At 41.4% G+C, this 16,835-nt stretch overlaps 2 protein-coding genes and 1 pseudogene across 3 annotated transcripts; 1 reads left to right on the forward strand and 2 right to left on the reverse strand.

The window, feature by feature from the left end:
• Window positions 1–186: 186 nt before the first annotated feature.
• LOC127785823 (metal-independent phosphoserine phosphatase-like) lies at window positions 187–1,054 on the reverse strand (annotated as a pseudogene).
• Window positions 1,055–4,120: 3,066 nt separating this feature from the next.
• LOC127752850 (protein DETOXIFICATION 16-like) lies at window positions 4,121–6,757 on the forward strand. Its single transcript, XM_052278283.1, has 8 exons — window positions 4,121–4,422; window positions 4,532–5,076; window positions 5,331–5,417; window positions 5,514–5,570; window positions 5,673–5,911; window positions 6,035–6,153; window positions 6,291–6,377; window positions 6,480–6,757. The coding sequence occupies exons 1-8, from the start codon at window positions 4,174–4,176 to the stop codon at window positions 6,528–6,530; spliced, it is 1,434 nt and encodes a 477-aa protein (XP_052134243.1). The 5' UTR covers window positions 4,121–4,173; the 3' UTR covers window positions 6,531–6,757.
• A 5,700-nt stretch (window positions 6,758–12,457) lies between these two features.
• LOC127785686 (protein DETOXIFICATION 16-like) lies at window positions 12,458–15,298 on the reverse strand. Of its 2 annotated transcripts, none has more exons than XM_052313086.1 (8): window positions 14,995–15,298; window positions 14,352–14,896; window positions 14,052–14,138; window positions 13,905–13,961; window positions 13,571–13,809; window positions 13,330–13,448; window positions 13,148–13,234; window positions 12,458–13,042 (listed from the first exon to the last, which is right to left on the reverse strand). In XM_052313086.1, exons 1-8 carry the CDS (start codon window positions 15,268–15,270, stop codon window positions 12,992–12,994), a joined length of 1,461 nt encoding a protein of 486 aa, XP_052169046.1. In that variant the 5' UTR covers window positions 15,271–15,298; the 3' UTR covers window positions 12,458–12,991. The 2 variants fall into 2 exon arrangements, with proteins under 2 accessions (XP_052169046.1, XP_052169048.1); XM_052313088.1 differs by having other exon boundaries at window positions 15,063–15,189.
• Window positions 15,299–16,835: the final 1,537 nt, after the last annotated feature.

A 16,835-nucleotide genomic window follows, 5' to 3' on the forward strand; every position in this document is an offset into this window, starting at 1 on the left:
TATATATATATATATATATATATATATATATATATATATATATATATATATATCAAAAGTGATTTCTGGAATATTCCATTTGAAGGTATTAAAGATGGGAATTTTCAAGATAGTCAAGAAACATAGACAAAGTACATGTATGAGCCATCTTTATAAAATTACAGTATTTTTATATCAAATTTACAGTTATAAAAACCTGTAATTTTAGATTCAATTTCATGTAAATGATACAAAATCAAATATTATGGTCACAAAAATCAAACCTGCAGATATAACAAAGCTCCCCTGTCAGTGTAGCAAAATATTTTAGTTCCAATATGGCTGCACCATAGCCGACAACAATCACCCGCATCAACAAAACATCTTCAAGGTTCAGAGTTCTTAATTCTAGTCAGGATTAGGTGCAAAATGGTATACACAAATGAAATGGAGTAAAAGTTCAATTTTTTTTTATGATAGTTTGATACTTGCCGATATGATTCTGAGCAACTTTGTTCAGGTAGGAGATGCAGCGCTTACTTAACTGATTAAGACTTTCTCCACCACCCTAAACATCATCTGGAACAGTGATAAACTTTTCAAAGTTATATAGTACTACAGCTACAAAATGTTATACACTTATTCCATTTTTTATTTAACAGACCTAGACAAAGTTACATTTCTGGGTTATAATTGTTCCAAAGAAAAAATACGGTTTGGAACTTATCGGCAATTCTTGGTTTCTGCCATCAAAGTCCAAACCATTTTTAACTTCAAAATTAGCAAAGCCTTTGAAAACACATGGGCTTTTATTCACAATGTCATCCCACGTCAAACCTTGCAGATATCCCATGTGCCTTTCTCTTAGTGATTCAGTCAACACTAACTGAAACAAATTATTGGTGTTACTCATGGAGGAACAGGCAGGACAAAGTAGGCTAGAACTCACATTTGATACATCACAGGCTTTCTCTATGATTTCTACAGTCTCAGCAGCACGCTTCAAATCAGACGATTATACAACAATTGGCCTAGCTTCTCTTGCCAGACGATGAGCCACCTTACAAGTTTGCATTAGATCGATTCATTTCAAACACATTTTACAAATCCACGGCAATTGTACCCATAAACTACAGGATTCACCAAACAGGAGATCCACTGATTCGCATACAAATAAGAAAAAACAAACACTCAAATAACTCATCTGATATGCCAGCTCCAAATCGACGCTTCAGCCAAAGAAATAACCTACAACCCAAACAAAATTGAGATTAAAACTCAAAATCACAACAAAAAACAATGAAAATAGGGGCAAAAGCAACAAAAACTCAAAGGCTTCAACCACACACACGGCCGAATCAAGGAAGAAGCAAATCACTGAAGAAAAAAGGTTGACGAACAGATCCGCCGTCTCCTCGCAAAAATAGAGATTAAAACTCAAAATCACAACAGCGGTGATGCGCAACCGTTGATGAATTCTCGACGGCGAACAATGAAGAAGAGAACAAATCCACATAAAAAGTTAAGGAAAAGAGCAAAAAAAATGGATCCATATAAATCAACAAAATAAGGGGACTCATCATATTTAACTCGTAGAAGGAGATCTAGATCGCTGCAAAACACAGAGAAAACCCTATAATAAAAAAAATAAAAACACAAATTAGTTGAACAAATCGATGCAATCACCACCTTACTTGGCACTGCGGCACGCAAGCACGGCACGGCGGTGATACGCAAACATTGATGAAAACTCAGCGGCGAACAGTGAAGAAGAGAGCAAATCCACAAATAAAGTAGGGGAAAAGAGCAAAACGTAGCAGGATGCAAGCACAAACGCTGATGAAAAGAGGAACAAGCAAACCACAAGAGACAAGCCGGCGAGACGCCAGTGAGAAGCCAGCGACGAGAAGATTCGCCAGGCTAATAGCCTCGACGGAGACGACGAGAGAAAAGAGGAAAAAGAAAGAAATTTCGCCTCACTCTCTCCCCGTGTCGAAAGGAATCAGAAAGCAGGCGCGGATTTCAAAATTGAACAGTAAAGGCGGGACCCACTAAGCCCAATCCAATCTAGATAACCCAATCCAGCACACAGAGCAAACCCAGACTATGCACGAATCACAGAACAAAACGAATGGACCAAAAAACGACAAATTGAGCAGTCAATAATCTGTTGACAGAGATATAGCAATTCCGAAAATAATCTGGTTGGTTTATTCAGTTGTTGGTACCGTGAAAGAGAGGAAAAATCCGGGCATTCACTGCCGGGTGCTCATCATCTATTATCTTTATTCTAGAATAAACAAACCTACTCCTCCCTCCGTATTTTAGTACGTCGTTGACTTTTTATTTGACCATTCGTATTATTCGCAAATATAAAAATATTTATGTCATGCTTAAGGAACATTTGATGATAAATAAAGTCACAATAAAATAAATGATAATTACATAATTTTTTTAATAAAACGAATGGTCAAATGTTGGTTAAAAAGTCAATAGCATCATACATTAAAATTTAAAATACAGAAAGAATATAAAACAACACATCATAATACTATGAATCATAGAAAGGCCACAAACGAAGGCAACCTTACTCTAACAGCTCCACAGCTTAATTATTAGTGATAAAACAACAACATATAGATAAAACTTTTATACATGTGTTATCAAGTAACTTAAAAGCCAATATTAAAAAATAAAATACTTTAAAATTATCCTAAAACCAACTTTAAAATTTAAAATTTACAATTTGACAGTGATTCCATATAGAAAAAACGATGAGACTGTGAAAAGCACGTGTAGAATTGTCAATACCTAACCTGTCAGCAATCTTGTCCGAGAAACAGGGATCCAAGCCAAAATCGCAGTGGGTCAGTTTGTTTCTTTTTTTTTTAAGTGAAACAGTGGATCAGTTTGTCGAGCAGGCATAATAGAAGCAGTTTGTATGTGTTCTACTTCTTACTCTCTCCATTCTCGAGAACTTGCATATCGAACTCCATTATAGTCTGACAAATTTACTTGATTGTAATGCAAAATGAACTAGTATAATCAGTTCAAATCCCGTAGAGAATGGAAAAGTTCACATGTTTGAAGCAAGTCAAATTTACTCCGAAATTTCAATGAAATTCCAATAATCCAAAATACACTGGTATTAACTACTATACCCTCCAAAAGCCCAAATTTGTGGTTAAGTACAATATCTAAATTTCTATATTCGATATATCTAAAGAATATCACTATAAATGTCCAAAAAAAATATTAGCATCATATCTACATAAATAAATACTAGGGCGAAAGAGCCTGTAGCCTAGTGGTTACAACAGCCTCATTGCCTCAGTAGCACTTGAGGTCCTAGGTTCGACTCCTCCTGGGAGCGAATTTTTCAGGATTTAACAACGTTGTGCTTTCAGTGGTAGGCGGCGTACCCATGGACAGCGAGACGTCTGTGGTGACTTCGTCAATCTCTCCAGGATTTGCCGGCCCAGTCTTCGAAGATACTCATAGAGGTAGGGTTTACGTGCGTGTGTTCATAGGGGTGAGTGCGCATGTGTTGTGAGAGTTTGCATTGTACTGTGCAATTCTTAAAAAAAAATACTAGGATAAGTATTCTCTAGTTTCTACTCTCTACTGACAGCCAATAAATTAATTTCCCTCGATCCGGTATGTTGGTCACAGATAGGAAAAGTATCAAAGCTTAGTGAACTAGTAGTAGCTGGATTCAGATCTCTGATAGTCTGACAAACGACAACTAATTAAAATTACTACTTTTTTGATTTTAATCTCCGACCTCTACCATAAGACACATAAGATCATAAGATGATGAGGCAGACCTTCAACTTTCTATAAATAAGTTCAACCTAAAAATACTTTCCAAAATCAATAAATTCTAGCACGTCACTCCGTAAGTACTACACCATCCAAAATAAAACAAAAGACTCTTAGCTATGGATGCCAAGAGTTTAGCACCATAACACATAGTATCATGTTCTTACTTCGCAAAAAAAAAAAATACAATTACTACTAAGATTTGGCAGCCAAGCCGTGTGACCTCACCTGCGGACACAACACAGAAAAAGCCAATCAATCAACGGCTACTTGTATGTAATCTCCACGCATTCCAATGGCGGCTGCCTCCCACAATTCGGTGGTCACTCGTCAGTCGTGTCGTCTGCTCACGCTCGCCAAGAAAGATTGGCCATGGAGAAGCCGGCGGCGAGCGTGGAGGAGCCGCTGCTTGTTGGCGCTGGCGAGAAGAAGGGCGAGAGCGCGGCCGCGGCGGAGCTGAAGCGGCTGCTCCGGCTGGCGGGGCCGCTGGTGGCGAGCGGCGTGCTGCGGAACGTGGTGCAGATGGTGTCCGTTATGTTCGTCGGCCACCTCGGCGAGCTCCCCCTCGCCGGCGCCTCCCTCGCCACCTCCCTCGCCAACGTCACCGGCTTCAGCCTGCTCGTAAGCATCGGTCGAACACCTTGCGCGCACGCAAAGAACTGCTTGATCCCTGTCGATTTATTGGTCGGATTTGTGAATGCTTTCTTGGTTGGTCGATTTCGATCGTCAGTTCGGCATGGCGAGCGCGCTGGACACGCTGTGCGGGCAGGCGTACGGCGCGCGCCAGCACCACCTCCTCGGCGTCTACAAGCAGCGCGCCATGCTGGTGCTCGCCGTGGCCGCCGTGCCCATCGCGCTCGTCTGGGCCAGCGCCGGCGAGATCCTCCTCCTGTTCGGCCAGGACCCGGCCATCGCCGCCGAGGCCGGCGCGTACGCGCGGTGGCTGATCCCGTCGCTCGTCCCGTTCGTGCCGCTGGTGTGCCACATCCGGTTCCTGCAGGCGCAGAGCGCCGTGCTGCCGGTGATGGCGAGCTGCGGCGTCACGGCGGCGAGCCACGTGGCCGTGTGCTGGGCGCTGGTGCGCAAGGCCGGCATGGGCAGCAGGGGCGCCGCGCTGGCGAACGCCGTCTCCTATGGCGTCAACCTCACCATAATGTCTCTCTATGTCAGGCTGTCGCGCTCCTGCGAGAAGACATGGACTGGCTTCTCCATGGAGGCCTTCAGGGAGCTCCGCCAGTATGCGGAGCTCGCCATCCCCGCGGCAATGATGGTCTGGTAAGGACAACATCATGTACTTCATTAGAAATTTTGTAGTCCTTGAGAAAGCAACGGGAGGTACCATGATTTTACGCTAGAAATTTTGGTACCTCAAGATGCTTAGTATCTAGATGTACTAAATTTTACACTAGAAAATGTGGTATGACACCTTTTCAAGGATGGTAAAATTTGCAGAGATCGAAAACTGCTTACATTGTCTAAAATTATATTTATAGCTTGACTAATGTTGGATTAATTTCTTGATTACGCAGTTTGGAGTGGTGGTCATTTGAATTTCTTGTGATGCTCTCTGGTCTTCTGCCCAATCCTAAACTTGAAACCTCAGTGTTGTCGATATGGTAATCAATCACAAGATTATGTCTCTGATACAAATTTAATAAATTAACATGAATGAAACGAAGTATGTTTACTAAATTGTTTGCTGGATTCTGCAGTCTCAACACTGGTGCTCTGCTGGTCATGGTTCCAATTGGTCTCAGCACAGCTATAAGGTCTTGAGATTCTGCAATAAAATGTTCAGATATGATACTCTGCTATTTTGATCCTTTTTTCTGCTTAGAGTCTGGCTGATTTCTTTCTTTTCTACTGCCTAGCACGCGTGTTTCGAACGAACTAGGTGCCGGCAATCCCCAGGCAGCGAAGCTGGCAACTCGAGTGGTCTTATGTATGGCCATGACCGAAGGCTCGGTGGTTGCGTTTACGATGATTCTGTTGCGCAATTCCTGGGGTCACATGTACAGTGATGAGGCTGAAGTTGTCACCTACATTGCTCGTATGATACCTGTTCTAGCCATATCATTCTTCATTGATGGGATTCACAGCGCTCTTTCAGGTAAAAACCTCCTGCATGGATGATGTCAGTGACACTGCCAAATTATAAGCATGTAAATGAAGTTACCTGATGCATAAGTCAGGAACAGAATGATCAGAAGATCATTGTCTGAATATTTTTCAGGAGTGCTCACTGGATGTGGCAAGCAGAAGATCGGCGCACGGGTAAATCTTGGCGCATTTTACTTGGCAGGCATTCCTATGGCCGTCTTTCTTGCATTTGTGCTACATCTGAATGGAATGGTACTGCTATTTGTCTGAATATTCCCTTTCGTTTTTTAAAAAATAGCTGCAGATTCACATCTAGCACTTCGCACATGTTTCAGTATAAACAACATGGATGTATCTCTGAAAGACTGAAAATTTTGTGCTTTCATTAGGGCCTTTGGCTTGGCATCGTTTGCGGGAGCCTCAGCAAGCTTATCTTGCTCTTTTGGATCACAATGAGTATAAACTGGGAGAAGGAAGTAAGTTATCTGAGGATGCCTACCATTTTATATCAGGGTAGCTACCAATTTTCCTTTCATTGTAAAATGTGTCATATGCTCATGTTTGCAATTTCATTTCAGTCAACCAGGGCGAAAGAATTGGTGTTCAGTTCATCTCTTCCTGTAGCATGAAGAAAAACGATGCATCAGAATTTCATGATATGGTGCAATTGTTATTGTGAAAGCAACACAGAACCAAATGTTATGAAGCTCGCCTTTCATCTTTAAGCACCCAGTTTATTAACATTTGTAACATGAATTTTTGTTCTTGTTATAACACCTATTTAATATTTTTTTTCTTGTTCAGATTGTACTCTGTAAACAAAGGATATATCTTATATGCATCGATTAATTGAAAATCTAAGAAGCATATTATAGGAAATTAAACGGTTCTACCAGTTCTACATAAAACAGTGTGTGAGCTATAATCACTCTGATCTTATCTTAGTCGTCTGTTCAAAGGTACTAGTAGGTCTCTACTAGCCTCCAAGATATACTCCCTCGTTCCCTAAATGTTTAATGCCGTTGACTTTTTTAAACATGTTTGACCGTTCGTCTTATTCAAAAACTTTTGTGAAATGTGTAAAACTATATGTATACATAAAAGTATATTTAACAATAAATCAAATGATAGGAAAAGAATTAATAATTACTTAAATTTTTTAAATAAGATGAACGGTCAAACTTTTTAAAAAAGTCAACGGCATCAAACATTTTAGGATGGATGGAGTACTAACGTTTGGTTGCAATGTCTGTGTACACGAAAATTTTCATTGCATGGACTAACTCTGCAGAAATTTGCAAACAATGACGAAGCATTTTGGAACCTTCGCTAACTTTTTCTGAAGAAATATTGAAAATCCATAGGACGTTCTATGAAATTTCGAATCATGCTGAAACCTTCATAGGAGCCATGAGTGTAAAATATTATCAGAGCACAAAGGTTGTGATAAGTCCTTGTTTGTCAGATTTATCAACCTGGTGCTTCATCTCTTCTGATCGTATTACACTGACTGATTGAGAAGTGGTCAGATTTGTTTGAAAATTTGAAACAAAAACAGTGGACGCAAAGTGACTTTTGAAACATTGCGTGCCGGATCATGTACAGTACTTCCATGATAAGACGGTGTATCAGAAGGCATGAAACTACTTCTGTACCTATTACAGATCTGCAATGTAGCTGTGCATTTTCCAGTTCTGATTTTGTACAACTCCCTCAGAAAAATATAGCGTGAATGTTATTTTGAAAAAGTATTGAGCAAACAATCAATTTCTGCAGAACAAACATTGTATGAAAGCCATTTGAAATATGAATATGTTGATGTAACTTACACACACTAAATATATTTGTAGTTTAAGTAATTGATGGTCAAATGATCTTATAAAGTTTGACCTTTTCAGAACACTAGCATGCACTATTAATTGGTCAACATTTTCTTTAAGATAATGGAATTTTTATTTAACTTAGCCTATTACATCAAGGTGAGAATATTTCTGATCTCTGCATAACTAAAACACACACCGTTATTAATTGGTCAATATAAAAGAACACTGTCTGGGACGACGCTCTACAAGTGCCGAGCAAGGCCACCTGAGCTTCTCACACCTCCATGGATGCCACAGGATTCTACAAAATGCAAATTCCACAAAACATTCTACCAAGCATAGCAGCATACATACAAAAAACATTTTTTAAAGTGCAATTACGTAGCATCGATTTAACTTGTTGTGTGCTCAAGTCAATGCACACATCAAAAGACGCGCTGTTTACAGGTCATACTTCTTGGGAGTTGAGAAATTAACATGAGCATTTGGACACACATCTGTCTTGGCTATTTCTGCAGCTGTGATGATCCATAAGCACAAATAATAGTCGAATACCTCTTCTTGCAAACATTTCCCTGCAAATAAAAATAACCTTCCATGACCACCAGTAAAAAACTATTCTCACTTGTTATTCGGCACAGTTAAAACTCAACTGTAAAATCATCGGTGTTGCACAAAGTGTAGGAATCCCTCACTCACATAAAGTGAAGTCCAAACTGTCTTAAACTTGCTGCACCGTGTTTATCCAAAACTCTACCTGTTGTCTGTTTCCTTGACCATCGTCATGCCTGACGTCCTCTTATATACATGGTAATAATTGAAGACATATGAGTGTTGCTGACAAATACATGGATTGATGATACTATCACCATCGAAAAGGTCTCAAGCGTATTACTTTTCTTAACCCATCCCGCAGGTAACGAAGACCACGAAACTGAACCCATGCAATCTTCGCTGCAAAATAAAAAATACAATCTCCTTATTTAAGTCTCGGAGGTATGGAAACTATAAATATGATAATCTCATTTGGAAAACAAGAAAATGAAATATTCCAACTTTTGGTTGAAAAAAGAGTATTATATATGAGAGCAATTTTATAGTCCTTGAGGAGGTACTATGAGGTACCACTTTTTCTATTGTAAAATTGGTACCAAGATTGGTACTTAGGTACTATATGAGGTAAAAAAAATAGTGTAAAATTTGGTACCTCATGATACCTCCTCAAGGACCGTAAAATTACTCTATATATAAAGCATGCACGGATGGGGTCCACTATATATCTCGGTGACAATGAGTTGATGGTGATGTGGTTTAAAGTGTTACATATGATCCTTTCACCTGACTTTGACCATCGGACAATTACAATTAGACAATAATTTTTTTATGTAAATATGTAGGAGAGTGTGTATATATTGATATAATAAATAATTTATGGAGTTACATATGTACAATGAAGTTGCTTTAGATAGTTCCAGCATCGAAGTGCATTCAAACTACTTGCAATATTGAACGGCAAAGCTCTTGCCTTATCCCTCAAAAATGATATTCTGGTGACCGGTATTAACATCCGAAGAATTCACTAGGTATGTGTGAATAATGAAAGATTCTCATGGCCCCAGAGTCAACTAGCTCTAATGTACCCACTACGTCAGAACCGCTTATCTCTTATGGCCCACCAGTGATGGGCTGAAGAGCTCGTCACGGATGGCCTCACCTTTGATGGGTCCATTGGCAGCCCGTAACAAATGAGGCATCCGGTCACGGCCTGTCATAGGTGGTCACCTATGACGGGCTGAATCTGACACCCGTTAAAGTGACACCTCTATCGGATGCTAGTTTCAGCCCGTCAAAGGTAAACACGTACCTGTGATGGGCCATAAAGATATAGCCCGTCAGAGATGGCCTTCACTCATCTCAAACGAGCTCTAGCCCTAACTCGTTTGAGGTGAGTTGCGGCCTATTTATACCCCCAACCTACCAACCGCTTTCCATCCTAACTCAGTGTACTGTTCATTTTTCGGGTAGGAGAGCAAGGGGGCGAATTTTTGTTGAAATCGAAGGTAAAAAAACTGTGCTAATTATTATTTAATTACGTATATTACATATCGTGTCTTACAATTGTTATCTTATTAGTTGCATATGGACCGAAGTTGGATATACGATATTCACCGTTCAACCTAGGGAGGGGGTCACTGAATTCGTAAATTTTGCGGATAATGATAGGAAAAATACGATGAGCAAATATATGTTGTGTCCATATGCAGATTGTAAAAATGAGAAAATGTTCGAAGAGAGTTCATGGGTACATTCTCACCTGATCTGTAGAGGATTCATGGATCACTACAAATGTTGGAGGAAGCATGGAGACCAAGAGACACATGATGTTGCAGCTGATGAAGTGCCAGATATAGTGAACAATGCAACAGCTAGAGATGTCATGTTTGTCCCATCTCCATTAGGCGGTGATACCATATATTTGGACCCTGAAACTGTCTGATATGTTGCGTGATGTTGAAGACCCATATCACAACGAGAGAGATTTTGAGAAGTTTAGTAAATTGGTGGTAGATTCTGAGATGTCTTTGTATGTTGGGTGTAAGCCAAAGCACACCAAGTTATCCGCTGTCTTGAAACTCATGAAGCTTAAGATAAGTAATGGTTGGTCAACAAAAGTTCTACATAACTTCTTGAGTTGTTGAAGGACTTATTGCCAGAGGGGAACAAAATCCCGCAGATGACATATGAAGCAAAGCAAGTCCTATGCCCATTGGGTCTGGAGGTCAGAAGACTTCATGCTTGTCGGAACAACTGCATATTGTATTACAAACAGTATGCCGATTTGGATGCTTGCCCTATTTGTGAGGCTTCTAGATATAAGTGAGACTTAAGTGAAGGTGAAGGTCGTAAGTCAAATAGGGGTGGCTCCGCAAAGGTGGTGTGGTATCTTCCAATTGCCGAGCGCATGAACATAATGTTTGCAAATCTGAAGCAAGATAAGTTAGTGCGATGGCATGCTAAAGAACGGAAGGTCGACGGTAAGCTTAGGCACCTAGTATATTCAATACAATGGAGAACAATTGATAGAATTTACCCCGAATTTGCAAAGGACCCGAGGAACATGCATCTCGCCATGTGTACATACGACATTAATATATTCAGTGATTTGAGCAGTCGTCATAGTATATAGCCAGTTCTTGTGAACTACAATCTTCCTCCTTGGTTGTGCTTCAAGAGGAAGTACATTATGCCTGCAATGCTCGTTCAAAGACTGACATAACCTGGCAATGATATCGATATGTTCATAGAACCAATAATCATGACTTAGAAAGGCTATGGCACACGAACTTGGGACGCATCTAGGTGGGAGTGCTTCAGCCTCCAAGTGTTGTTGTTTTGCACCATAAACGATTATACGACCCTTGGTATCCTTTCTGGGTAAACTGTCATAGGATGGAGGGCTTGTGTCGGAGTGTATGGATGAAACAAAAAGTCAAGTTGAAGCATTCATGCAAGATGGTCTACATGGGGCACATGAGATTTCTCCCAAGGTATCACCCTTACAGAAATATGTGGAAGAATTTCAGTGGACACAGAGAGGTAGCTAGTCCCTCGCAGGATCAAACAGGGCTACAAGTGCATGACTTAGGGCCTGTTTCTTTCAGCTTAGGATTATTATAATCTAGATTATTGAGTCAGATTACTATAAGGTAGATTGTTATAATCTATAGTAGAATAAACGGTTAGTTGTTTCTTTCCTGATTATTAGAGCCTAGATTATTGGGTTTGCAAGTCTAAAGAGGGAGTGGGGTGGCATGGTGGGTAATTTTTCACCCAATAATCTGGAAAAAGCTCACCTAAATGAGCTTATCAGATTGTAATAAGCTGGACTCCAGATTATAATAAGCTACTTCAATAAGTTGTCTGTTTCTTTCAACTTACTCCCAATAATCTGGATTATAATAATCCCAAGCTGAAAGAAACAGGGCCTTAGTGAGGGGAATCACCAACGATTTTGCAAAGAGAAGAAAGCTAGTAGCACTAAAGATAAGAGCATGTGGAAGAAGAAGTCAATATTCTGGAGTACCATACTTGTAGCATCTTGAGGTCCGCCATTGCATAGATTTATGGATGGTATAGGCGATTGTGAATAATGTGAATGGATTTTTAATAAGACTTCGATTTCGATTTTCTATGGATGAAACATGGGGTCGATTTGATTTTGTGGTATTAATTGATAGATCATAATTATAAATTTTGTGGTTGCATTTTCATTGGAAAGCATGTTTTGAGCTAGTATTGCCCAATCCACGTGGATGGCAACATAAGTGATGCTTTTATGGATTCAGTGATGATAATTCTTTGTGTTGGAAACTCATTATTCTCTTCATGTTGATAATACTTATCATTTTGGATAAGGTTGATGTTAAATTTTAAAATCTTTGACTATGAATAATTTCTAAAATATCTATCTTAAAATTATGGAGAACATATGCATAGGTTGGTTTTAAAAAGTATTCCAGTAAAATCATATATTTATTGATATTTCTATTTATATTATAATGAAAAATAGTGGTCAAAGTTGTTGTTTGAGACCGTGTTCTGTCCAAAAGATAAATATTATCAGCCCAAAGGGAGTATCATCATCAATTTTATAATGTGGCTTTTGCTAGACAGTCTACTATAATGCACATAATAATAATACCAATAATGATTAATGGATTGATCTGAAGTCATTTATGATTTACCATGTAAACTCCTTTGATCAAAACAGGTGAGGATTGTGCTTTCTTGTCACTGCCCAATATTTCAGAGACAAAAAGGGTCAAAGTTTTCATTTGTTCATTCCGAGATGTTGTGCGCTGCTCATTACAATGTCACTGACAGAGACATCAAAAATCATCAAAATTCATACTAGGTACATACTCTCACTGTACCTATACCTATCCTAACTAGAGCTCAGTTGTACACTGTTGGCAAAAACAATAGTCATACACAACACGCGAAGTCCAAAATTGCTGTCATGGCCTCGATCATATTGTGATTGATGCAGTCCTCAACTACGTTTTTCCTTCGACTTCTTCGAAATCCCAATAGAAGTTACAAGACGGCTCCTATTCTCCTCTTGCAGATCAATTCGTATGCTTTTCCGAACGATGATCAATTCGTATGCTTTTTAGAATGATGATTGATGCTGATGTGCTATAGACCAATTTTGCATCCTATTAATTGCCTGGTGCACTGCATGTGAGATGTGGCACACTACATTTTCATGCTACTGGAAGAGATGAGCTGAAGACCCTGTCCTTTGCCAAGATCGCCTGAAATTGGATACATCAAAAAAGACATCATATTGTTGTCCAGATTTAACAGCAGAAGGTCCTAATCATTATCCTGAAAGAATTCGTTTAGTGTGCTATATTTACCTCCTTTTCCCAGTCTATGCAACACGAGACAATTATAAGCACCAGTAGTTTGATGATGCTGCCGCAGACGATGCCAAGCCACAGGCCCTGTTGAAAGCACATCAGTTTAAGAATTCAGATGCATCCATGTTGTTCTACAGGTCATTTTTTACATGGGGGAAAAATTCAGCAGAGGTAAGTACCATTCCATTCAGATGGAGGTAGAATGCAAGCAGAACAGCCACCGGAATGCCTACAAGGTAGAATGCCCCGAGGTTCACGGCTGCACCAATTTTCTGCTTGCCACAACCCGTGAGCACGCCTGCAAAGTGCAAGAACAACTCATTTTAACTCTTAAAAATGATGTACAGGATAACTTGCTTATTAGGTGGTTGTGAACTTGTGATTCAGATTTTTGTCATGTGCAATGCATTTTAATTCTACCTGACAGAGAACTGTGAAGCCCATCTATGAAGAAAGATATGCCGAGAATCGGCAGCATCCTAGCAATGTATGTCACAACTTCCTGCTCGTTGCTGTACATGTACCCCCAGACATTGCGAAGCAAGAACATGGTAAAGCTTATCACCAATCCTTCGGACAAAGCCATATACATCACCACTCGCGTTGCTCGCTTCGCTGCTTGAGGCTGCCCGGCTCCAATTTCGTTCGAAACACGCGTGCTGCAGGAAGACAGAGAAGAAAAAAACATGAAATCGACAAGGAAATTATTACATGAACACTATAAACTGTGGAGTTTCATGTTGACAACTTGCACCTTATAGAAGAGCATAGACCCAATGGTACCATGTACAGCAGAGCCCCAGTGTTCAAGCTGAATATTGAAAACTGTTAGCTGGAGTTAAGAACAAAATGTGCCTTTAAAACAAAATCTGAACCACTAAAAGTAGAACTGTGTGGTTACCATATTGACAGCACTGATGTCTCAAGCTGAGGATTAGGCAGAAGTCCAGAGAGCAGCACAAGGATTTCAAATGACCACCACTCCAAGCTGCAAAAGAAAATTGTCTAGAAAATTAAACGGTTTGGTTGAAGCATAGCTTAAAAAATTACTCCTACACCTTTGTCGATGAGAAACTGAATTTTTGAAATAAGATATGTTCTAAGCTGCAGATATGATCACTCTTTTCGATCACAAACTGAATATTTGAAATAAGATATGTATTTTGAGAGTCAACTCTACATCGATGGTCCCATCTCTCACCAGATCATCATGGCGGAGGGCATGGCGAGCGCGGCGAACTGGCGGAGCTCCTTGAAGGCCTCGCCAGAGAAGCCGCTCCACCTGCCCTTGCAGGTGTTGGACGCCCTGACGTAGACGGCGAGTATGGCGAGGTTGACGGCGTAGGAGATGGCGTTGGCGAGCGCGGCTCCCTTGCTCCCCATGCCGGCCCTGAACACGAGCAGCCAGCACACGAGCGGGTGGAGGAGCGCGGTGGCGGCGGAGCTCGCTGTGACGGGGAGCACGACGGTCTGCGTCTGCAGGAACCGGATGTGGCACTGGAGCGGCACGTAGGCGGCGAGCGACGGGAGCATCCACCGCGCGTACGCGCCGGCCTCGGCGGCGATGCCCGCGTCCTGGCCGAGGAGCAGCAGGATCCGCTCCGCGGACGCCCAGACCAGCGCGATGGGGACGCACGCCGCCGCGAGCACCACCATGGCGCGCTGCTTGTACACGCCCAGCAGGTGGTACTGCCTCGCCCCGTACGCCTGCCCGCACAGCGTGTCCATCGCCGTCGCCATGCCCGTCTGCGAGAGGAGAATTTGAAAGATCAATTCGATGGAGAATCCCAAACAATCTATCCACGATTCAAATTTCTAGCGGGCGTGCGTGCGTGCAGGCGTACGAGGAGGCTGTAGCCGGTGACGTTGGCGAGGGAGGTGGCGAGGGAGGCGCCGGCGAGGGGGAGCTCACCGAGGTGGCCGACGAACATGACGGACACCATGTTCACCACGCACTGCAGGATGCAGCTGGCCACGATCGGCCCGGCCAGCCGCAGCAGCCGCTTCGCCTCCGCGGAGGCGAGCCGGCGCCCCTCCTCCGGACCGTCGCCGTCGGCGGCCTTGCCGGGCGTTGGCGGCGCCGCCGCGAGAAGCGGCTCGTGGACGGCGGCGGCGGCCATTGGACGGGTGTATTTGGGGGCGTGCCGAAATGTAAGGCGGGCCGCCTTTTATGGGGGGATTGTGAACTGGTGATTGGAGGGTTTCGGCGTAGTAACAGATTTTGTTTTTTTTTTTTTTTTTTTTGCCTTTTTATGTTGCGGCTGTCCGCGAGCTTGTTTTCTCGCTCGCTGCCGTCGGCGCCGTGTGACACGTGTGAGGCAGCTCACGTGGCATAAACAAATTCAAAGAAAAAACACTAAATTTCAGATGAGATTTGACCAAAATTAATAGAATTAGATAGTTGAGCCTTACTGTTTATAACTTGCTGCGTCCGTCCCTGGTCGATAGGAGAAGGAAGTCACGGCACGGTACTCAGTCGTGCGACGCGTGGACCACGGCAATGAGAGTACTGGTCTTCCCCGTTGTGGTTTGTTTAAGTCGGCAAAATAGAAAATCCGCAGTGCTAGGACCCTAAATATCGCGAATGCTCTGACCCGCACGACCGGCGCGGGGGACCGCACCGCGACGCCCCTCCCCTCCCCCACGCTGCATGCAGGCCTTGTCCTCCCGTGTATCTGCTCCGCTCCTATCTGCTATTGCAACAAATCACACATATATTTTAGAACCCCTCTATTATGAGAATTTGGTTTATTTTTTCGTTTCACCAAAAATGTTTCACCTATTGTACTTATAATGTTTCACTATGTATAGATTTAATGTTGCAGTAAACTGAAATATTCCATTGAAAAAAAACCCATATATTTTAGAAACCCCCTATTATGGCATTCGTTTTATTTTTGGGACCGTCTATAGCCTGTCGACAGAAAATAGCATCTAGAATCTGTCAAATTTTGTCACCATACGATTTCAATCTAACAGCTCACATTTTTTTCAGCAAAAAAATATAAAAAAAGAAATGGGCCATACAAACAGCAAAATAAAGTATGGACAATTTTTCAGGGCCTATTTATCGTGGCCCAAATCCAAACCAAAGCCCAAACCGAAATGATTCTAAAGTGAAAAGCCCAATTTGGTGATTTCTTCACGTGACCCATCAGAAAACATGTTTGCCAAGAAGATGGCTGACAAAAGCACGTGATCAGATATCAATTCTGGAAACAGCAAAGTCACACAAGCAAACTCAGATCCATGTAGGAATCGTTTTCTTCTGATTTGATCTTCTGATTCTTCTTCTTCATCGTTTTCTTCTTCTGAATCTTGCAATTTAGATCCATGTAGTCACTACAAAATCAGATATGTTGAGTCAGAGAGTCCAGATTACTTATTCAACAAATCACATTCCGTATTGAGATTACAGCTGCAGTTCAGTTAACATTTCAAAAATCAAACACAAAGTTAAGAAATAAAACATCTGATCAAACTCAAAGGCAGTATAGTTGCTGAACATGTAGTATAATTCGTATAACCACAGCGAGGTCAACATTATTCAGTTAAAATGAAAACAAATTCAGATTGCGGCGATCTCAACATTACTCAGTAAAAATGCAATCAAAATAAATTAATCAGATTCTATTTGTAACAACAGTGATATCAACAACTGATTACATTTCTAGTATAATTTGTA

Source organism: Oryza glaberrima, chromosome 10 (assembly GCF_000147395.1).
Source record: "Oryza glaberrima chromosome 10, OglaRS2, whole genome shotgun sequence".
Classification (NCBI taxonomy): Eukaryota; Viridiplantae; Streptophyta; class Magnoliopsida; order Poales; family Poaceae; genus Oryza; species Oryza glaberrima.